Genomic DNA, 23,723 nt, shown 5'->3' with positions numbered 1-23,723 from the left:
AGCATGGTTATTACCTGAAAAATTCCGCATATCCAACAAAATAACAGAAATACATTTTAAGATCTTGCATAATGTTTATCCTACAAATCCCCAAATTGCTAATTATTTTGATATACCTAATTTGTGTACTTTCTGCAATATACATGAAGATACTTTATTTCACTTATTCTATAGTTGCACTCACATTAAACATCTTTGGAATGACATTATTTTTTATTTATCATGCATTTTTAAACATGATTTAAATTTGTCAATAAAAGATATATTTCTGTTTTTCTCGGATGATGATCATGCTCTCGATCTTATTGTAAATTATTTGTGTTACACTGTAAATTTTTTGTATACAAAAATAAGTTTCTAAAAACAATACCTATTTTTAATACTTTCCTTGTTGAAATTTCGTACCATATTGAATCTCTTAAGCTTATTAATAATAATAAGAATAATGAGTTTCTTTAAGCTTATGACAATCTTTTTTCTTAATGATTGAGGCTGTGTATTTTTTTTTCTCTCTGTCTTCTTATTTTTTGTTATTGTATGTTTTCTTCAATGCAGTGATGTTATTATTCTTGTATTCAATAAAAAAAAAAGAGAAGACTGTCAACAGCACGGCAAACAATTGGCAAGCCAATATTAATCATGTTTGAGGTGAAAACCAGTTTATTAGCCAATTTAAAAGTTGTAAAAAGTTAAAAAGCAAACATAATCCTTCATGGCTGACCAATATAATCAGAAAATGATCTTTTCCTGAGGTAACAACTGCCACTTGTAAACAATTAACAAAATATCAACAGACAATTAACATTTAAGAAAATTGTATTGTATTATGTAGTTTTATCCAGTTTTAGAAATAGCGCCAACATAATCAATTTTCTTAAATTTTATTTATATAAAATACTGGGTCAAACCAATGAATAATCCACTGCGTTGCTTGACATGATTACTGTAATAGGGCTATATGCACAGCTAGTGTTTTTCAGCCAATGATGAACATCCGGTTAGAGCTTTACATGACTATTTTCAATTTCATACTGTTCCTTCTACAGCAACGATGTTGTAAGGTAATTACAATACATTCAGTTAAATAGACTTAAGCATTCATTTGGTTGTTAAAGTGTAAAAAGAGACGATTGACCGTTTAAACGGAGGCTCCGTCATTAGCAGCATGCAAGCGCAGAAATTCAATTGAAAATAGGTAAAAAGGTAAAATTAATTTCCTCATTTTAAAGACATGACGCAGAAAAATATAATTTAATACAGTGGTTTTTGTTTGGTCTGATACCCACTTTATATTGTATCTCAGCCAGGCAGTTGAAGATTAGTGTTTTTTTTTTTTAAATCAGATCTTGAACGTGGCGATTTTGTATGGGATGACAATTAACCGGAAGCCATGGGGCTGACTGAATTTATAAGTCTGTGTGCATATACACCATTAAACTTCCCATTGGCTACTGTTAATAACAGGCTATGTTTAGTAATATAATGCCAATCTTTTAATGCAAACTACCATATAAAAGGTTTACAAATTAATGAAACGTACGAATGCACAGGAAAGTCGTTAAATAATTATGTTTTGTTGTTTTTTCTGTAATTTTTTGTTTATTTTTACACATATAGTAGCTCTTACCTCATGCCAGTGACAGCTGATTGTTCCCCTTCAGATTAAGGGTCCATCTGCATGACACTTTCAGCCAAAAACAGTAAACTTTTTATGCATTTTGCTTCTTCGTTTACACAATAATGGTGGATTTGTGACTGGAAAGACATAAATCTGAAAACAGGTTTCAAAGTTGAGGTTTTTGAAAACACTGCAGCTGTCATGACTTTGTAAACACCCAAAAATGTAAGTCTTTAAAAACAATAACGTCATATGCTCCCGTTCCCCCCTGAACATGCAATTTTAGGATGGGTCAAGCGATTTAACTATTTGAATACCTGAAATCTGAGGTTTTCCAAAAAATAAAAAAATTTTAATACATCGAAAAAATAAGGAAAATTTGTTTTTAAAGTCGGAATTAGGGGGCGCTACTGAGCAAGGAATGGATCAGGGTGCAAGTTGGATGAGCTCAGCACAAAACTTCAAATAATTCATTAATTTAAGGCACCTTTCTTGAAAAGATGATCTGCTACTTATCCAAAACTTTACTACTCCATTTTCTCCAAAGTGTCAGTCATACAGGATTGCTTAGTTTGAACGGAATGAATTTGCCCCGCTATCTCTAGTTGTAGAGCATCCATTTTGATTTACGAATGGAATGTTTCGACAATCTGATTTCAGCTTTCAATCTGAAAGCTTGACATCTCCGTTTTAATAGTCACTGCCATCTGGTCGGATGAGGATATCAGTTCAGTCTTAAGACTGATTTATACTTCTGCGTCAAGCGCACGCATATGCTACGACGCGGCCTATGCGTGGACGCACAGCCCTCGCCGTGGCCATGGCCGTCGTTGTCGCTAACCCACACCTTTTAAAAAATGTAACTACACGTCACAACGACGCGTAATGCAAGCTCTGTGATTGGTTGGCTTGGAATCGCTGATGATTGTGGGCGGGACCGAGAGCCGCACGAGTCTGTTGGAGCGACTGTTTACAAGTGTGGAGTCTCGTAAATGAGCTCCGTGTTACGGCTGTTGCCTTTCTCTCTAGTGCCTGTCTCTGTGCTTGCGTGTGTGTCATGACGTCACTCACTGTTTGTTTCCTATAGAGTCCGCCTTTGCGCACCTGCGGCGAGTTGCGCTTATTGAAATTGGCTATAAATATGGACCATCCTTGAGTGGAGACAGAGGAGACTTCACAGCCAGCCATCAAGCTTCTATTCGTTTCTTTAATTTACTGTTTTGTTTTCTTTAAGTCTTACTTTGCTCTAATTTGTTAATTCGTTGGGTTGTTTAGTCTTTGGTTAGTGTTGTATGTTGTGGGAGAACGTGAGTTATTGATTCTTTATTCATTCTTATTTAGTTGTGACACATGATTTGTTTGATTGTTTTGGTTGTAATAAATTTATTAATTTAGACAACTTTTTTAGACAAAGTTCATGTGTACTCTTTATGTTGCGTTCCCTTCATGACTTAATTATTTTGATTTGATTAAAAAAGGGTTCGTAACACTCCGGATGGAAAGTTTTGTTTTGTGTTTACCTCAGGGTTAAAGTTGTTGCACGTCCGCCGGTTCCTGCCTCAAAATGAGCGAGTTTGAACCACTTGTACATTCAGGAAGTGTTCAGGAAAAGCAAAACAGCAGCGAAGAAACTCGACACAGAGGAACATTTACACCTCACTGCCAACTAGCGTTACGGAAGTGTTAATGCAGACCAACAGAGACAGCGCGCAGAAGTATAAATGCACAGCTACGCGTTGCATGTGCCGTGGGTTGCGCCGGTCACTTGACGCAGAAGTATAAACCAGGCTTTAACCAGAAGTGTCCCCTAACGAAGATTGCTCTGCGCAACTGTTGCTTGTAGCGTTAGCAGCAGCCTCCATGCTAGCTTGCTTTAGGTTAGGACTAAAGTCGTCTCTTTTCAAAGTATACTCGCGAGTAACTGGTGCTTATAATGGTAAAGATAGTGAGAGCGTGAACAAAACACGACTACCTCCTCGTCTTGCCGCCGGAAGTCCCCAAGACATTACTACTTAACGTTAGACGGCTTGTTTCTTTATAAACCCAAATGGCGAACAAACTACTCAATTATAAGCGCACAGGGAAAACCAACGCAAGCCAAGTCGATGCTAACACACAAATTATATGTCTGATGATCTAATAATCCAAATAGTCTGCAAATATTCGAGAGATGCAGCGAAATTACAGCTGGCCTCTTTGTGTTCGTTCTTGACTTGAATTGTTTATTAGTGATGTCACTTCACACACACGACACACTCAGGTTCACTGCTGAATAACTAATCAGATTGGTCCCTTCAGCCAATTCTACATGCTGAATCTGGCCAATAAGCACTGATGTTAAGAGGTGACGAGGAAAACACCAAACCAACTTGGTGTGTCCCTACCCGAAGATGTTTATACAGATCTTAAAATGTTTTGCGGCATTGATCACATTGATGTGTTTTCTATCCAGCGTGAGTCCTCTCGTGTATCTTCAGACATTCTGACCAAACAAATCTCCTGTCGCAGTGTGAACACGCGTAAGGTTTCTCTCCAGTGTGAATCCTCTGGTGTCGCTTCAAATATCCGGCTTGAAAAAAAGTCTTCCCACACTCAAAGCACACATGCTCCTTCACACCAGTGTGGATCTTCTCGTGTAGACTTAAACTCGACTGCCGCGTAAAAGTCTTTCCACATAGAGCACACGAATAAGGCTTCTCCTTTGTATGAACGCTCTGATGGTTTTTCAGATGTGAATGCCTAAAAAATGTTCTGCCGCATTGATCACATTTGTGCGGCTTCTCTCCGGAGTGGATCAGCATGTGTTGAATAAGGTTTGATAATTGTCCAAAACTCCTCCCACACTGAATACACGCGTGAGGTTTCTCTCCGGTGTGGATCATCTGATGCTGACTTAAACTCGACTGATGTTTAAAACTCTTTCCACAGACAGAACATGAATAGGGTTCCTCCTTCATACGAACGCTGAAGTTGACCTTCTTGGCTTCACTCAAATCTTCACTCTCCTCCTCCTTTGTTATCAGGTCTGAAAATTAAAGAAAGAAGTTACCTTTGAGGAGAAATGTGAAATGGGGATGCAAGCTATTTTCCTACTTAACATGCTCGAATTAAAAGTCTGCAACTTTTCAGTAACTTCCACTGTGGAACTTTCCATAAAGTCGTGATGATCCAAACATTGATCAAATTTGTTATCTTCCAGGGCATCCTTCCTTTGCAAAGACGGTCTCTGGACATTCTGTATCATCTTCCAAATGATATGTGAAAAATGTATTTACTTGGATTGCAAAAATATAGCTGTCATTAGCGTTAAATTGAGCAAATGTACTACCTCGGAATTTGCAGAGTTACCTCTGTGCACGTGATGAAGTCAATAGCCAATCAGAGGCGCTATAACTGGACGTTTTGTTAATGCAAGAGAGGTTTGTTTAAAGGAGCTTCAGTGTCAATGCTTCCCATTCACTTTGAATGGGTGATGTCAAGTGTTGCTGAAATGAACAGTGGATCCGTTGACACTGAAGAGGTTGGGAGTTTCTCAACGTTTTGGACACAACCAACGGAAGAGTCGGCCAATAGCATCGCTTTATGCAAATAGCCCAACTCAGACACTAGCCGATTGCGGACTAATTTCATTGACTGACTCTGCTACAACAATCACATCAGCATTGTGGATTTGTTGGTGCTGCTTCAGAGGCGTTGCTCGCAGCAGAAGTTGGGACTTTCTCAACTATTCAAGTGCCGGCGGAAGCATCAGCCAATCGGATCGCTGTATGCAAATACACCAGCTCAGACAGAAGCCGATTGCTACCTAATTTTATTGACTGACCCTGCTACAACAATCACGTCAGCTCTAACTTCAGACACACCCTCCATCAAGCTTTGACGCTGAAGCCCCTACGCCCGATTCACATGGGGCTTCAGTGTCAACGCTTGACAGAGGGCGTGTCTCAAGTTGGGGCTGATGCGAGCATCATAGCAGTGTCAGCCAATGAAATTAGTCAGCAATCGTCAACTGTCTGAGCTGGTGTATTTGCATACAGCGATCTGATTGGCTGATGCTTCCGTTGGCGCTTGAAAAGTTGAGAAAGTCCCAACTTCTGCAGCAACCACCGCCTCTGAAGCAGCACCAATGGATCCACAATGTAGTTCGGCAACGCCTGATGTCACCCATTCAAAGTGAATGGCAAGCATTGACGCTGATGCCACAAGTGAATGGGGCGCTAGTGTATCGGGTGTAACCGCTGCATTGACTGAAGAATAGATGGTCCTGAAAGGTGAATTCCTAAGCTTTACATAGATCAGGGGTGCTCAAACTCGGTCCTGGAGGGCCGATGTCCTGCTAAGTTTAGCTCCAACTTGCTTCAACACACGTGCCAGGAAGTTTCTAGTATCTAGTAAGAGCTTGATTAGCTGGTTCAGGTGTGTTTGATTAGGGTTGAAGCTAAACTCTCCAGGACACTGGCCCTCCAGGACCGAGTTTGGACACTCCTGACATAGATACTGAACATGCATGGGTAATTCCCAAAAAGTGCACACGAGAGAGTGAAGATGTTGGCTTGTTTCAGGACATTTTTGTTGGCAGTTTTGCTGCATCCACACACAAAAAATGTCATTTTAAAAGTGCTTACAGTAGGAAAATTACTGAATATCTTCATGGAAGATGATATTTGCTTACTATACTAATGATTTTTAGCATAAAGGAAAACCTAATATTTTTAATATTTAATAATTTTGGCCCTTACATATTATTTTTGGCTTTTACGTGAATATGCCGATGGCAAATCGACGTTTATATGATCTCTCAAGAGAAACCATCATCACTCCTGGTAGAGCTGCACAATTAATCGTTAAAAGATCGCAATCTCGATTCGACCCCTAGACGATCTTAATCCAACATTTCTACGATTCTGTCAATCATATTTTCAAGTTCAGGAGAGAAGAAAAGGCGGCTGCACAAGTCTTTTCATTGTTTCACATACGTTGCTCAGTGACATTGACACCTCCAAATGATGTTGAATGAGTCACATACTGTATTTATAAGGTATAATTCACCTAAAATGTCATTTTTGTCTTAATATAATGATGTTTTCTCGGCCGGGAAATCACACGTGACTTGAGATGCTAACCGTGAGCTGTTATCACAGAGAAGGCACGCGCGCGAGTCTATATTTAAGTAGAGTCTACTTTAGTGAACTGAACCTGCATATGTTGAGAGTAACAGGTTATACAGTTGTAAATAATATTCTGTTTGTGGCGCAGAGTGATCGTTTGGGAGCCGCCAGAAGTATGAACAAGAACTTAGCAGTCAAAATGAAACCGAAAGTGTGCACTTCATTTAAATGATCATATCGCATTTTAGAGTTATGATTACGGCAAGCATTTTATTTGTTTTTTCTGTCATAGCGAACACACAGTTGTGCATGAAAATAAATGTTTACAATGTCAGTATAACTACTCCAGCCTATATATTGTTGAATATAATCTGATAACGGCAAATGTGTGATGTTAACAGTGAATAAAATTGTCTAATATGACAGATTGCAAGCATATATCTTAAACATAATAATTCAACATCAGAATTATTATAAGTAGAATAGAATCATTTATAGAAATCAGTAGACCTACACATATTATTATCGATGTGCCATATGTTTGTTTTCACCATACCTTTATTTTACATCTACAGAATCGTGATCTTTATTTTAAGCAAAAAATAAAAATAAAAAAATCGCGATTCTCATTTTAGCCAGAATCGTGCAGCTCTAACTCCCGGTATGATTATGGTGCACCAACCTGATTTGACCAAGTAGGACATGTAGCTGGTTTAACATCTATGTTGATCCTGGAACAACATTCCAATCAGCCAATCAGGATTACGTATTAGGAAACGTATTAGGGATACGTTTACAGATTATGTTAGGTTTAGGCTTACAGAATAGGTATATGCACTTCTACGTGATTGTTATCCAACAGTTATTCCCCTCTGAATTTGGGAATCAATATAAATGTTAATTTAGGATTGCATTGTGCTTGGCTCAATCATGATGTCCGGTTATGGTGGGCGTGACCCTTGGCTACTGCTACTTTTGTTTAATAATTATGTCACACAAATAGGACAGTCATGCATTTGCTCTTGAATGTAGAATAAATATATGTTTCTATATTTATATTGCATTCACATTGCATGCTTTACAAATATCTAAATGCAACATTTCAAATCGCCTTTTTTACATTTTCTTTTCGCCAATTTCAATTATTCGTTCAACAGCAACATTATGGTATTAAAGGGTGGAGCTAGACTCACTGATGAATGCTGATTGGCTTACAGGGAATCGCCACTTGCATGTGCAATATGATAAGGAAATGATAACAAGCTCTATTTTTTAATTCACAGTCAAAACACGATGAAGTAATAACAAAATGACAATTCACTGCTGAACAGGCTGGATGTTTAGATGATCTACTTACTGTGATTGTGTTTTGTGTGTGTTCGCAGAGAAGACGATTGTGTAAAACTCTTCCCACAAGCAGTGCAGTGATACGGTTTCTCCCCAGTGTGAGTCCTCGCGTGTGTTTTCAGGTTTCCTGAATCATTGAATCTCTTGTCGCAGTGTGAACACTGGTAAGGTTTCTCTCCGGTGTGGATCATCACATGACGCTTGAGAAGGTGTTTGTTCTTGAAACTCTTTCCGCACTGAGTGCAGGTGAAACCTTTACCAGCTGTTCTTTCAATTGAAATCCTATGTTCAGTCTCTGATTGAGTTTCTTCCTCACTCTTGACATGATGTTTCTCCTCATCTCCGCTCAGGTCTTCACTCTCCTCCTTTACCATCACACCTGAAAAGTAGGTAAACAAGTGAGAGGAGTCTGGATGTGGTGTAGTGCAATCTGGGCTGCATCCAATGCTTTTTAATGGGCTCACCTATGCCCACCTCTAACCCTACCCGTCACAGTGATGTCACCAACTCCATTGAGTGCATTGTGTCTGACATCGCATCGCTGAGTGATGCAATCTCAGCTTGCATCATAAAGGCTGCATCCAGATACTGTTGAAACAAGTTCATTTTAAGAGGCTAGTTTAAAACAGCTTGCTAACTGCAGATGGCGCTCTCGCATGGCTCTACAGTGTGAGCATTTCTGACTAAAAATATGTGCAAACTGTAAAATGTATTTTGGGAGCACGTGTGAATATAAAAATGTATCTACAATCTACAAAAAAGGCTGTAATACTGTCTCTAAATTGTAATACAAATAAATAAATAATAATAAACCCCCCCTGCTGCAGTTCCTAAGTGGTTTCACATCATTCACAGTTGAGTAATCTATAGCGTAGGAAACGAGTCGATGAGGTTGCACACAGGAAACAAAGCACACATATTTAGAAGCCTACATGCTGATCACCGGCTCAGGATGCTGCTGATTCTTGTGCAAAACATTTGTCTCTCTGTGGCTTGAATGAAGAATCGAGGGTTTCACATGAAAGCTAGGCTATAATCATACAGAAGATGCTTTCACTTTCTATTTGCTCTGTGTTTTCAAGCAAAATGCATTTTTTTACATTCATGGAGTGGACATTTGATTGATTCTTCTTTATTTTTTTTTATTTTTTTTAGGGGTTTTCACCTTTATTGACTGGACATTGAAGATTTGCAGACAGAAAAGTATGAGGAGCAGAGAGAGAGAAAGGAAAGGCAATAGATATCGAGCCAGGAATCAAACTCGGGTCACCGTGAGTGTAACATGTAAGTGCTGTGCAGGTAAACCTCACTCCTATGACCTCTAAAGGTGCTCTAGTGACAGATGCTACTGCAACCTTGTTATCCTTGTTAGAGCAACCTACTCCCATGCGGAAGGTCGCCGGTTCGATACCAGCTCGGAGCGGGTTGGGTGGCGTAGGACCAGGGCCGGTGCGTCCATAGAGGCGACCTAGGCAGCCGCTTAGGGCAGCAGTATAGAGAGGGCGGCGTCCGCAACACCCCCCTTACCACCCGCTTCCTCAGTTATGTCCGCGACACCTTCCTCACCACCCGCATCCTCACATATATTTGCGCATATAGGGACAGAATAGAGAGGGCAGCGTCAGTGAGCGACACCTCCATCAGCACCCGCGTGTCCTCAGTTATATCCGAGCATAGGGCGGCAGAATAGAGGTCCGCGACACCCGCGCGTCCTCAGTTATTTCCGCGCATAGGGCGGCAGAATAGAGAGAGCAGCGTCGGCGACACCTCCCTCCCTCAGCACCCGCGCGTCCTCAGTTATATCCGCGCATAGGGCGGCAGAATAGAGGTCCGCGACACCTCACTCATTTTCATAACCGGTCACTTTCGTTTTCACATTGGGGTTGAGGGTGGCGTGATCGTCCTCTGCCTAGAGCGGCAGTTCAGCCTGCTCCGGCCCTGCGTAGGACCGGCCGACTTACATTGGTGTCGTGACCTGGATGGGAGTGAGGTTTAGGGGAGTGAGTGTAGCGGAGACTGGTGGGGTTACATAAGCACCTGGGTGCTATATGTTGACGCACTAATCACTAGACTATTGGCGCTGACAACATTTGAGTGATTCTGATTAGATTGTTTGGAATTTGACAAGCTTTATTGTCATTCAAACATACTGGTGTACACCGAACTAAATTTTGTCGTATTGGCTCTGGAGTTTCAGAAAAGATTAACACTAAATATGCATTCATTCAATTTCCTTTAGCTTAGTCTCTTTATTTATCAGGGGTCATCACAGTGGAATGAACCACTAACTATTCCAACATGTTATATGCATCGGATGTCTTCCAGTACTGGGAAACCCCCATACACACTCATATTCACACACAGAAGTCATACAATAGGGCCAATTTCATTCATTCTTCCTTCCTTCCTTCGGCTTGGTCCCTTTATTCATCAGGGGTCACTACAGCGGAATGACCTGCCAGCCTATGTTTTACACAGCGGATGCCCTTCCAGCTGCAACCCAATACTGGGAAACACCCATACACACTTATTTACACACATTCACTACTGCCAAGTTAGTTGATCCAATTCCCCTATAGCGCATGTGTTCGGACTGTGGGGGAAACCGGAGCACCCGGAGGAAACCCACGCCAACACGGGGAGAACATGCAAACTCCACACAGAAATGCCAACTGACTCATAACCAGCGACCTTCTTGGTGTGAGGTGACAGTGCTAACCACTGAGCTGCCCTAAAACACTTAACAATAAGTAAATAAATAACTAACAATAATCATGTATACAGCAGCTGACTGATGGTCCTTATTGAGAGGTAGTGCAGATCATATCTAGTGCATACAAGTATTGAAAAGGCGGTAAGCAAAATAATCTAGCTTTTGCTTTGAAACGAGATTATTTTGCTTGATTTAAGGAAAAAATTATTTGGACAAAATATATTTCTAAAAACGAGAATGTTTTTACTTTTCTAGATATTTGGACTATAAACAAGACAAAAACTAAGAAAGAAAAGCATTTTCTTGCAGTTCACCTGCATGTGGAAATGATTTTCAAAATTAAAACTAGTATTCAAATTTGTTTGATCCTGCTTATAAAATACAAAAATATTAATCTAAGCCAGGGGTGTCCAAACACAGAATCTAAATATTATGGCTAGATATAATTTAAAAATAATGAAAGAATATACTTAAAGAAAATTTAGTATGCAGTGCATTTCTAAACAAAAATAATAATTAACAAAGGTAAATAAAAGGTAATATAATAAAGAACTGAACTGATGAGGTGCTCACTGCTGTTCAGCCTCATTATTGAAGAGTAATGAATAAACACAAACCTATTAGTTCTTCAGTGTCTTCCTGTTTAATTCTGCAGGGTTCTGGATCACTCATCTTCTCACTGTCCTTCAATAAACTCTGTCTTTGCAGATTTCTCTTCTTCCTGATGGTCTGATGCTCGTCTTCAGTTGTAGACTGATGGGGATATTCCAGTATTTACAGCTGAACTGAAGGAGGAAAAAACTGGACACAAAAAATCTGCAGAAGTCATTGACAAATTAAATCATTATCGTAGTTAATGTGGCAATTAACAGATCTGATGACATCAGTTTAATGAATGAAGTAAAAAAAACAGGAAATACTGACATGACATAGAGAATTTCAGGCGCTTTGATAATATTGTCGAGCCTCAGACTATATACTACCATTCAGGATCAGTTCAGCTCATTTTATACAAGTGTTTACACGATAAACTAATTACTCTAGTTTATCAAACAATAATAGTAACGTTAACCGTTATAGTTTTGTCCTCTCAGATCTCCTCTCTGCCTGCTGTATTGTTTTGGTCAGCAGACACACAGATAGAGGTGAACTCAATGCAGAAACTAGTCGCAGATTGTCGCTTTAATAAACTGTAAAGTGTGTTTTATCGTTGTGTAAACACGAGATAAAGCGACAACGACTCACCTCAGCTCTGAAGACTCGACGCTGAATGAACGCGTCTGTTGTGACGTCATCACGGCGAGGCGGGCGCAACGGCGGATCAATAAAAACGCGCCAATTATTTATTTATTTTTAACAATACCAATTACAAACTCAAATGGAGAACAACAACGCAAAAATCACAATTACATCATACAGAATGAAAATAATCCCTATGTGTATGTACATACACACACACACATATATTTTAATACATAACAAAAAATTGTTTTGTTTACATTTTTAACAGAAATTGACTCATGCAATTCCTCTAAAGCAGGGGTGTCAAACTCAATCCCTGGAGGGCCGAAGCCCTGCACAGTTTAGTTCCAACCCTGCTCCAACACACTTACCTGTAGGTTTCAAACAAGCCAGAAGGACTCAATTAGTTTGATCAGGTGTGTTTAATTAGGGTTGGAACTAAACTGTGCAGAGCTGCGGCCCTTTTGGAACTGAGTTTGACAACTGTGCTCTAAAGCCTTTCCTGCAGAAAAAAAAATAGCTTAAACCAGCCTAGGCTGGTTAGCTGGTTTTAGCTGGTTGACCAGCTTGGTTTTAGAGGGGTTTTGGCCATTTCCAGGCTGGTTGGGCTGGAAAATGACCAGCTAAAACCAGCTTGACCAGTCTGGTTAAAGCTGGTCATGCTGGTCATCTCCCAGCTTAACCAGTTGGTCAAAACACCATCTAAAACTAGGCTAGTCAACCAGCTAAAACCAGTCTAGGCTGGTTTAAGCTGTTTTTTTCAGCAGGGTTGTTTTCTTTGGATACTACTTTTAAAGACTTAATATGTTTTATGTTAATTTTTAAACGATGCATCATACTTTGATAGTTCAGCTGCGTGCAATGTCGTTGTTTGCAAAACGCACCCCAAAATAGCACAATTCACTCAAATAACAGGACATTTCTTAATTTTCGCACTGATTTGCACTATAATTTACACTGAATGATGAAATATTATTATGATGGCATCATCAAACCGTTTAAACTACTAAAACTTGTTCATCTGACATAAGTAAAACGCACGAGGTAATAATGCGGATACAAAAATGAAAGCAAACCTCGTGAGCTGAAATGCTGTTTATTAGTCACTTGGCGAAAATTTCAAGGCAAATGTAGTCCACCTGGCTGACAGATGACCAGAATAAAACGAGCTGTTCCTCAAGCAACTACTACCTACCATCAGTGAACACACATTTTTACCAAAATATAGAAAGGTGATTAATAACAAGTATATTTAAATGATGACTACTTTAGGCAAATACAAAAATAAAAAACAATATACCAAAGCTGGTGTGGTATCTAGTTTTGAAAATGTTTGAATTGAATTATGAATCCTCTTACACACCTCGTCTATAAAGTAAATGTAGTGATAGCAGTAAAAACACAAGCTGATCAGGGCGACCGGTATGGAACCGCTCAGTGGAAACAAGGCATTAGTCTTCGAGACTTTACAGTTCTTATATACACATAAACAGCTCATCACAATCGAAAGACAAAGGAAAACAAGAAACCACTTCATGCTTTTATTTTATCATTATACACATTTTAGCAACTTCCCAACTAGGGTTGTAACGGTATGAATTTTTCACGGTATGATAATCGTCTAAAACAATACCACGGTTTGACGGTTTCGCGGTATACGGTATGTTACAAATGTTACAAAATAATAGAACAGTGAAGCAAATTTGACTTTTTCCAAATAATATATTTTTAGTTACTATAAACAACACCACTTACAATGAACAAATAAAAAAAATAAGAGAATAATAAATAATGTGTCAAAGTCCAAATAAACATGGTGCAAATCCTCAGTAAAAAATAGATATAAATATTTACTATACTATAAATAGTTACATAACGAAACTAGATTCAATATGGAACATCCTTAGGTTTTATGTGCCAGCATGGATATGGTTGTCTGTGGATATGGATTTGGATATGGTTGTCTGCAATGCAGACAAACAGCTGCACCTTCATTTGCGTCTTTTGAAAACAGCAAGAGCAGCAGTTCGTCTTTGCTGTGTCACTGTTTTGTCATGTTTCTGTGCTGCTGTGCATGCAAAAGTACTTAGTATGAGAATTATTTCATGAAAAACTTTTTTTTTTTTGCGTTTTATTTAGCCGCGCATAAATGTATGCCTATCTCTCATTCCGTGTTGTTCAAAAAGCTTGGTCCACAAACAAAAGCGAAACCTATGCTTATTGGTTGTGATATAGCGAGTTTGAACCAATCTGGGCATGGAGGAGGGACAATGCATCAATGTATCATGTCTGATTTGTCCGGAGACACAGTGACGAGCGTTTCTTTGTCAAATCAGCATTGTCAAATGTTGATGACGTAACCGCACTGATTCCGGAGCCTCTGAAAGTCCGCGAATGTTATGTGATACAGCACTGGAAAGCTGAGATTCTCTTCTTTATGCCAATCTTTGAATTGTATCAGCGGATCAAAAGTTATTAAACATTTAAGAGCAATACTTATTTTTAGCCGCGGGCGGCTGTCTCGGTCTTTAAGGGTTAAAACCGTTGATATGCAATTGTTCATGGTATGATAATCGTGCACGTTCAAATCGTGGTAAACCGTCATACCGGTATATTGTTACAACCCTATTCCCAACTACCCTAAATAAGGCAACCTGGAAGAGCTTTAGGTGATCCATTTACTGTGAAAGTTTATTGTGTGTGTTCGTAGAGAAGAAGACTGTGTGAAATTCTTCCCACACTCACTGCAGTGATACGGTTTCTCTCCGGTGTGAGTCCTCAGGTGTATTTTCAGGTGTCCTGAACGTCTGAATCTCTTCTCGCAGTGTGAGCACTTGTACGGTTTCTCTCCGGTGTGGATCCTCATGTGATGATCGAGAGTGTTTTTGCGGCTAAAACTGTTTCCACACTGAGTGCAGATGAAGCTTTTTATGGCAGTTCCTTCCACTGAAATACTTTGTTCACCATCTTCACTTTTGACATGATGTTTCTCCTCGTCTTCACTCAGTTCTTCACTCTCCTCCTTCACCGTCACATCTAAAATTAAGCAAATACGTTTATTTTGAGAGAAGAGTTATCATTATTGTTTTATTTTTTAAAGTTTTGCTGCATAAATATGCAACACAAGCTGTATCACCATCTGACTGGCTGTATCACCACCTGGTATGGAAACAGCACCAGCAGTAATCGCAAAGGCCTGCATAATAGGATTGTGCGAACTGCTGGACGCGTAGTAGGAGGTGAGCTTCCCTCCCTCCAGGACATCTACACCAGGCGGTGCATGTGGAAAGCCAAGAGAATCATCAGCGACTTCAGCCACCCAAGCCATAGACTTTTCTCTCTGCTACCCTCAGGCAGACGATTCCGCAGCATCCGGTCACGCACCAGCCGACTGAAGGAAAGCTTCTTCCCTCAGACTATCAGGCTGATGAACATTTAACACACTCCACACAGACTCTTACCCTCACTGCACACCATCAATATGTAGCATGCACTGCACTTTAACCAACCCATACTTGAAACAATACTGCCAACAGCTGCCTATTGTACATATCGCTGTCAGCACTGCCAATTTTACATTGTCCTGTTTTTTGGGAGTATGTTGTTGTATTTTGCTGGAGCCAGCAACTAAGCTTTTCACACATCACACACACAAGTGCTGCTGATGATGTGACAACAAACGTGATTTGATTTGTATATTCGTTAACTCACGGGGCATTAACACGTGCAACCCCACATGCCTACAGGCGTATTTTGCCAAAGAAGCAAAATAAACCAAGTGAAAAGGTTAGCCTATTGCTTTCGACTGACAAGTTGATGATTTTCACACAAGTGGAAAAGCAAAACTTACAAAATAATAATAATGATAAATAAATAAATAAAAGATGTATATGGACCATTTCCACTGAGGGGTACACTACAGTTCGCTACGCTTTTATGGCAGTTTCCACTGGCAAAAGGTGTACCGAACTAAACCGTACCACTTTTTCGGCACCCTTTTGTAACCCTTATCTATGTGTTATTGATGTGTTTTCTATTGCACTATTTTTACAGTATTTGCTATTTTCTTATTAGGACCAGATGTCAGAAGATTTTAATTCGCTCGCAAGAGTGTATAGAAATAACAACCAGTTTTAGATAGTCAAATAAGTCAGACTCAAAGATAAAGTTGAATAACTGAGGTAAGTTGTTTGAGCTTGTTTGAGCAAGTTAGATGAGGAAAACAAAATAAAACAAATAAATAAATGTCAAAACAGTTCAGTTTGATGAATACTAGAATAAAACAATAGAATATATACTTAAATCACCACACTTCAGATGATAAACTCACTTGAGACAATTCAGTTTCACAATTCATATACAATGGGGAAGAAAAATAAAAATACGAAGGAAAAATTTGAATAAAAGTAGTAATTCAGAGTCCAAGTTCAATGTTTCAACACTCAAAAGTTCTTTTAGCTCCAGTTCGATGTGAAAAATCCAAAAAATCAGTCCAGATAGAGAAAAATCCAAAAAATGAATAAAAACAAAAATATGAGCGCAGTGAAAGTGCAAGAATGTTTTGTCCTACCAGTTCAGTAAGCAACGAATTAATTTACTTTCAGGCACGATCTTTCAAAGAGGACGGCTCGCCATGTCCGGACCACCGAGAAAGCATCCACGGCAGGGACAGATCGGGATATTGTAGCAGAAACACGAAAGGGGAAACACACGCACACACAAGAAAAAAAAAAAAACCCAGCCAAGGAAAGATAAAGATAAACAGGGAGAATAAAGATTAAATATAAGTTTTCTGTTGTCTCATTAATGTACTCCTCTCGCACTTCTCTCGTTTCTATCCCTTGTTGTCAGCTTCCTATCCTTAAAATCAGAAACTTTAGGGCTTTTCTCAGTCAATCACCCAAACAATATGATTTTTAGATCATTTGGATTATCTAAACTTCTGTTTCAAAGTGTCTAATGTCGTTCAATCTGCTCGCGCTGATTAATCAAAGTGACTCTCCGTCACCGGCAGCTCTCACACACACGCAAGCGGGCGGAGCTAACCTCCGACCTCCACCAAGTCAAAACTTACTTTATTCTCTATTTATTATTATTTTTTAAACACTATGTATATAATATAAATTAACTTTATCCAATGTTTCTCCGTACAATCATAAAATAAAATGTTATAATTTAAAATAAACTATTTATAATTTGTTTAAGTGACCTAGTCAGTGAGCTGGGTTACACTTTGCAAAGGTTATCAAGGGTACCAAAAGGCAGAGCTAGACATGCAGCTGAATGCTATTGATTTACAGAGATACGTCATTTGCTTGCACAACAAGCCAGAATGAAAACAAAGGAACCGCCATGTTTTAAATACACAGCCGAGACATTACACCGTAATACTATATACATATAACAACAAGCTGTAGTCGACCCGAGCTCAAACAAACCTTGTCATCGTCTTAATGAACAGCCACAAAGCCAAGAAGAACAAAATCAGCCGTGTCCTGTTGCTGTTTTACGAGGCCGTCTAAAAGTGTGAGCAGTTTCACTTTGTCCAGGGAGCTCGCGATCGCATCTATATTTGATATAACGAACTTCTTGAGCTGATGATAATAACGTGTGCCTGATTATTGAAGTGTCTCCGACATCTGATCCTTTCAGAAAAGAAAAGGCCAAGTGCGAGAGTGAAGCGCGAACATAGCAGAAGCCCGACAACACAGAGAAGCACATTGTTTCAGCAACCTGAATCACGAACAAAATGCCTTGTTTATCATTGCCTTCTGGACTAGTATGAACTCTGAATGATGGAATGACTCTCTAACAGAGTTTACATGTGATGGTGAAGATTACAGACACATAAGAGGTTTTCACTGATTGTAGGCTACATTTTGTGTTGTTTTTGAACTCAAATAAGGACTAAATGTCTGCTGTGTGTAGTTTATCTGTAGTTGGTAATATATCGGAGACTCTAAGGGGCTGTATGTGTTCATATGTCCATTTATTTATTTATTTTATATAACTGCAGACGTTACAGTAGGCTATTTCGCACTGTCATTGATCTGCAGTTATAATCAAATTATGTTTATAGAAAAGTTAGTAATGAACATTTTTAAACAAGTGTTCATGTGTATAAAGCATCTGTTTTGTGAGAAGTGCTTCTCATATGATGTAAGCGACCTGTACAGATTTACTGTAGACATTTATTCGAGCTAGAATGACGTTGACTGAAATTTTCTGTCATACACCACGCCCATTAAAAGGGTACCCTTGGTAGTGGAAACGCAAGCCTGATAAAGGTGACCCATACTGTTCCTGTCAGTGGAAACGGGCCATAAGAGTACGTAGCACAACAGTACTAAAGCAGTGTTTCCCAACCCTGTTTCTTAACCCACACCAACACTACACAATTTCGACCTCTCCCTAATCAAACACAACCAATTCAACTCATCAGAACATAAGACTCCAAAACCTGAAGTTAATGTCTCAGATAAGGAAGACATCCAAAATATGTACTGTTTGTGTGCCTCCAGGAATAGAGTTGGGAAACACTGTACTAAAGGGTGGATCTAGACTTGCAGCTGAAAACTTATTGGTGGGCGACGCAGTGGCACAGTAGGTAGTGCTGTCACTTACAACTAGAAGGTCCCTGGGTCGCTGGTTCGCCTATTGGCGTTTCTGTGTGGAGTTTGCATGTTCTCCCTGCGTTCGCATGGGTTTGCTCCGGTTTTCCCCACAGTCCAAAGACATACGGTACAGGTGAATTGGGTAGGCTAAATTGTCCACAGTGTATGAGTGTGTGTGGATGTTTTCCAGAGATGGGTTGCGGCCGGAAGGGCATCTGCTACGTAAAAACGTGCTGGATAAGTTGGCGGTTCCACTGTTGTGATCCTGGATTAATAAAGGGACTAAGCCCAAAAGAAAATGAATGAATGAATGAATGAGTGAATGAACTTATTGGTACGCTTATTAACAAGCGTAATTTGGCGTGTGCAACAAGAGAAGAAAACAACAACACAGGAAGGCCCACCATTTTAAAGACACCGAATTAATCAGTGCACAGCAACGAACCAAAGTCAAGAAGAAGAACAGAATCTCCAGTGTGTCTCCAGTGTTCGTTACAGAGCTTTTCAGGTCATGTCAAAACATAATCTACACCTGCTCTCTGTATTAGTGCATTTAAAATAATGAACTTGAGTTTGCAAAGAATATGTGAATGGCCTGAAAATCTTCTTGGTGCAAGAAACAGGTTGATCAGTACTTTCTGGTCTACACAACTACAAAGAATGACTACCGAACCGTAGGGAACTGAACCTCTTAGTGAAAACTTATCTTTTAAAAATTTGTGTTACTTCCAAGAGAAAGGACAACACGATACTGCATCATACACAGCTTTAAATATGCATTTTGACTCCACAATAATCCTAAATCCTGTGACCTTGAATGGGCACATCATTAGATGATCTACTTACTGTGAATCTGTTGTGTGTGTCTTTGTAGAGAAGAGAAATGGCTGAAATTCTTCCCACAGTCGGTGCAGTGATACGGTTTCTCTCCAGTGTGAATCCTCTCGTGTTTTTTCAGGTTTCCTGAATCGCTGAAACTCTTCTCGCAGTGCGAACACTGGTAAGGTTTCTCTCCGGTGTGGATTCTCTCATGTATTTTCAGTTGTCCTGAATGAATGAATCTCTTCTCGCAGTGCAAACACTTGTGGGGTTTCTCTCCATTGTGGATCATCATGTGACGCTTCAGAGTGACACTGTTCTTGAAACTCCTTCCACACTGAGGGCAGATCAAACCTGTTCCCTCCACTGAAAAATGTGCAGTCTTTGATTGAAATTTGGCATGATGTTCCTCCTCATCTTCACTCTCCTCCAAAATCACTTCTGAAAATTGAGCAAACATGTTAAGAAGCTAGTTTTTAACGATTTAATTAACAGCAGACGGTGCTCTAGCAGGGCAAAACAGTGTACTGTTGTCACGAAACCAAATTTTGGAACCAATCAGAATTGACATTTTAAAAACGTCCATTTTTCACTAACATTTGAGCAGTGTTGAGTCTGAGCCGCCTTTCCACTGCACACGACATTGGGACACGACGGTTGCACAAAAACTTTGCTAACGCTAGATTTCACGCTAATGTTTGGATTTACTAACAATGAAATGAACGTGAGAATGTGCGCTGGTATACGCTACCTTCATGCCTGGCGTACAAGCATTTCTTGTGTGTGTTTGTTTTATTTCCATCTGCGACTCCTAGAGGCAGTTGTGTTAAATTGCACACTACAAAGTATCTTTAAGCTGTGCATTGGCAGCTGTATGTGACGGGATCATCCGCATGTCTAGCAGGTATATAAGGTTTCCATATCATGCAGTTGACCAGCCAATATTAAATCGCAATTTGCAGCGATCGCCGGTTTTCCAATGTAATCAGAGCGATCGACTGCACACACATTGCTATAAAGGCGCCATCTGAAGACGAATTTGCATATGTAAATCAGAAACATTTCCATTCAATAAATGTGCAAATAATATAATGCTCAAACGCGCTTAACATAATACACACACTGATTAATGATTCCTACTTGTCTTCCTCGTGATGAAGAGTAGGCAAAATCTGATATGTAGCAGGGGAAAAAGAAGAATTTTGAAGAACTGGATTCGAACCAGGTTCATGATTGATCGTGTCAAAGCATGTTGCCATGCGCTTTACAAGCAACGCCACTCACACTGCTGTTTGCCACTCTGTTATGATTTATTATGTTTTCTTTCTGTCTTTTTTTTTCACCGTCCTCTCCGTTTGCTCAACCCGTAGGTTTCTTATTGGTCTATTATTCTGTCCACCATCATTATGACGCTCTCCGGTTCCACCAATCCCAGGACGAGCCGTAAGGATTTAAAGCCCTGTCAGACCAGTGTGTGTGGTGCGCTCTGCCTTGGCGTACCATTTGTGCTCCACGCAGATTGTTTGTGCAAATGCTTCGTCTATTTAGTGATTTATCTCAGTTACTGTGGTAATTCGAGTTTGCTTGTTGAACTTCGTTGGCTTTAGGTAACATATGATGGTTGTTGTGTGATTCTAAACTAAGCTTTGACGGACTTATCCGGTTTGTTTGTTTTAGTATAGTTTGATGTTTTGTTAGATTAGTTTGCCACCCGTCAATTTTGAGTTTTGTAGTTTAATTAATTTAGTTCGGGTGTCGTATACACTGAAGATCTCGGTTTTCATTTTGTGTTTTTTTTTGACGCCTAGTTTAGATTTTAGATTTAAGGATTGTTTTGTTTTGTTAATTTCTTTGATTTGGCTTACACTCATTGTTTTTGTTTAAAGATAATAATTATAAATGTTTGTCATGCATCCAGCTCTATGAGCTCATAAACTTCTCCAGAAACTGAACCTGGCTGGCTTCTAATTGAGCCAAGCCCAGTTTGATGAACTTTTTGTCGGTGTTGGCTGGATTATTTACCCCGGGACACTTACAACAGGCGCTACGTCATAATCACGCCCCCACAAGAGCAAGCTCCTGATTGGTTAACGCGGCGCGAATGTCCGCTGAAGTTCAGATTTTCGAACTCGAGCGATTTGCGCAAAACGCGCGTCCAACGAGCAAAACGCTCAATTCGCACCACGCCATTCACACCGTGTCATTCGCGCATTCCGCGTCATGGCCGCATCATTCGCGCCGCAGGATCTCTTTTTGCGCGCTTGCATTGACTTAACATGTAAATCACTCGTGCTTGACGCACGTTTCGAGTGCGGTGTTAACGCAGCAAAAGTGTGTAGTTTTCGCAAACAGGGTTGCGACAGGGGCAGGGCGGAGGATCGGCGATGCCGGCTCAGCATCGTGTTGTCTATTGGCCATTGGCAATGGAGGATGGCATTGTCTATCGGCCCAACGCTATTTTATATATAAACTCTTTTTGATAAATTTTAAAGTACGTTGCCTGTATATATGACTTAACTGTTTATCTTTAAAATCTTAACATTAACTTGTAATTTAGATTTATAAATTGGATTTACATATTTAAATTAGATCTGCTTACAGTGAGTTAGAGTAAACTATGTGTGTCAGAAAAGCAAGTGAGTAAACTAAATCTATCAACATTGCGCGATAACAATAAAACAACGGGATACTCCCCCATCAACCGTTACAAACATGGGGATGAAATTAGCTTCAAATGACAGAATACATAACAAACTTTAGAAAATTTAAAAATAAAGGGTTTAGCCTATTAAAATCAATTTACTAATCACATTGGTGTTATCGAACACATCAAAGGGTTAAAAGTGATCATTTTTTTAACTTTATTCAGCGATTCCTCCGCATACCACTAGAAGGAAGCCTGCGTATTACAGTTTGAGAACTACTACTCTGGTGTATGTGCATCCAGGCCCGTGCAAAGACCATCCAAAGGGCATGTGCAGAATAAATTTTTTGAATAGTGGGGGGGCACTCTGATGACATTCACAGCTGATCAGTCATGAATAATGAATAAACACAAACCTATTTGTGCATCAGTCTCTTCCTGTTTAATACTGCAGGGTTCTGGATCACTCATCTTCTCACTGTCCTTAAACAAAAAAAAGTAAACATTTTTTTTACTTTCTTTAAATGTCAAAAATTTAAGAAAACAAAATCAACAAGGTAGTTAATGTGGAACTTGGTAAATGTGAAGACATCAGTATGATGAATCAGGCAAAAAAACAAAAACTACTGATATGAAATAAAGAGGATTTCAGCAGCTCTGATAACAGTGATGAGCCTCAGACTATAAACACTCATTAAACAGCAGCAGATCAGCTCATTTTATACAAGTGTTTGAAATAACACTAATTACTCTAGTTTACCTAATTAAGTATAATTGATGCATTAAAATTAAATAATTTAAAAGATTAATTAGATTAAAGCAAGAAGGTCACTGGTTCGAGCCCCAGCTAGGTCAGCTGGCGTTTCTGTGTGGAGTTTGCATGTTCTCACTGTTCGCATGGGCTTCCTCCGGGTGCTCCAGTTTCCCCCACAATTCCAAAGACATGTGATACAGGTGAATTGGGTAAGATAAAATGTCAATAGTGCATGTGTGTGAATGAGAGTGTAAGGGTGTTTCCCAGTCATGGGTTGCAGCTGGAAGGGCATCCTCTGCGTAAAAAATATTCTGGATAAGTTGGCGGTTCATTCAACTGTGGCGACCGCTGATTAATAAAGGGACCAAGCCGAAAGAAAATGAATGATTATAAGCAGTAGCAACACCCATGTGCTATGTAACTGGGAAATCCTGTATACTTTACAAAAAATAAACAGCACCACAAAGAATTAGTGTATGCAACTTCATCTACCACAGAATATTCCCATTATATCTCTTCACAGATCATAGTTTGCCATGTTACTCATACAATCGTCGAAATATTCATACACGATGTAGAAAAACACACTGAGCTCATATTGTCCTGTCAGACATCCTCTCTGCCTGCTGTGTTGTTTTGTTCAGCAGACACACAGATAGAGGTGAACTCAATGCAGAAACTAGTCGCAGATTGTCGCTTTAATAAACTGTAAAGTGTGTTTTATTGTTGTGTAAACACGAGAAAAAGCGTCAACGACTCACCTCAGCCCTGAAGACTCGACGCTGAATGAACGCGTCGGTGCTGACGTCATCACGGCAAGGCGGGAACAACGGAGGATTGTAAACAAACGCGCTAAATTAACCA

General features: G+C 39.6%; 2 protein-coding genes and 1 long non-coding RNA gene across 15 annotated transcripts; 1 reads left to right on the top strand and 2 right to left on the bottom strand.

Annotated features, from left to right (window-relative positions):
* Nucleotides 1-637: 637 nt before the first annotated feature.
* znf1162 (zinc finger protein 1162) lies at nucleotides 638-23,647 on the bottom strand. Of its 13 annotated transcripts, none has more exons than XM_073936473.1 (6): nucleotides 23,483-23,647; nucleotides 11,711-11,893; nucleotides 11,404-11,587; nucleotides 8,538-8,661; nucleotides 8,084-8,452; nucleotides 638-4,643 (listed from the first exon to the last, which is right to left on the bottom strand). In XM_073936473.1, exons 5-6 carry the CDS (start codon nucleotides 8,445-8,447, stop codon nucleotides 4,063-4,065), a joined length of 945 nt encoding a protein of 314 aa, XP_073792574.1. In that variant the 5' UTR covers nucleotides 8,448-8,452; nucleotides 8,538-8,661; nucleotides 11,404-11,587; nucleotides 11,711-11,893; nucleotides 23,483-23,647; the 3' UTR covers nucleotides 638-4,062. The 13 variants fall into 13 exon arrangements, with proteins under 13 accessions (XP_073792574.1, XP_073792577.1, XP_073792569.1 ...); XM_073936476.1 differs by having other exon boundaries at nucleotides 8,560-8,661; XM_073936468.1 differs by lacking the exon at nucleotides 8,538-8,661 and having other exon boundaries at nucleotides 11,404-11,602.
* On the top strand, nucleotides 7,012-11,251 carry LOC141380129 (uncharacterized). Its single transcript, XR_012397615.1, has 2 exons — nucleotides 7,012-9,507; nucleotides 10,084-11,251. It is a non-coding gene; the product is annotated as an uncharacterized lncRNA (long non-coding RNA).
* On the bottom strand, nucleotides 13,559-23,671 carry zgc:110821 (the record flags this gene model as incomplete). The annotated part of the gene is given in 5 exon segments (NM_001013285.1): nucleotides 13,559-13,602; nucleotides 14,663-15,064; nucleotides 19,489-19,902; nucleotides 22,522-22,588; nucleotides 23,621-23,671. Coding segments are annotated over 3 exon segments (840 nt in total).
* Between the last annotated feature and the right edge of the window lie 52 nt (nucleotides 23,672-23,723).

Source organism: Danio rerio, chromosome 22 (genome assembly GCF_049306965.1).
Source record: "Danio rerio strain Tuebingen ecotype United States chromosome 22, GRCz12tu, whole genome shotgun sequence".
In the NCBI taxonomy this organism is placed as follows: Eukaryota; Metazoa; Chordata; class Actinopteri; order Cypriniformes; family Danionidae; genus Danio; species Danio rerio.
Note: the sequence above shows the minus strand (reverse complement) of the source record. Positions and strands in the feature narration are given on the sequence as shown.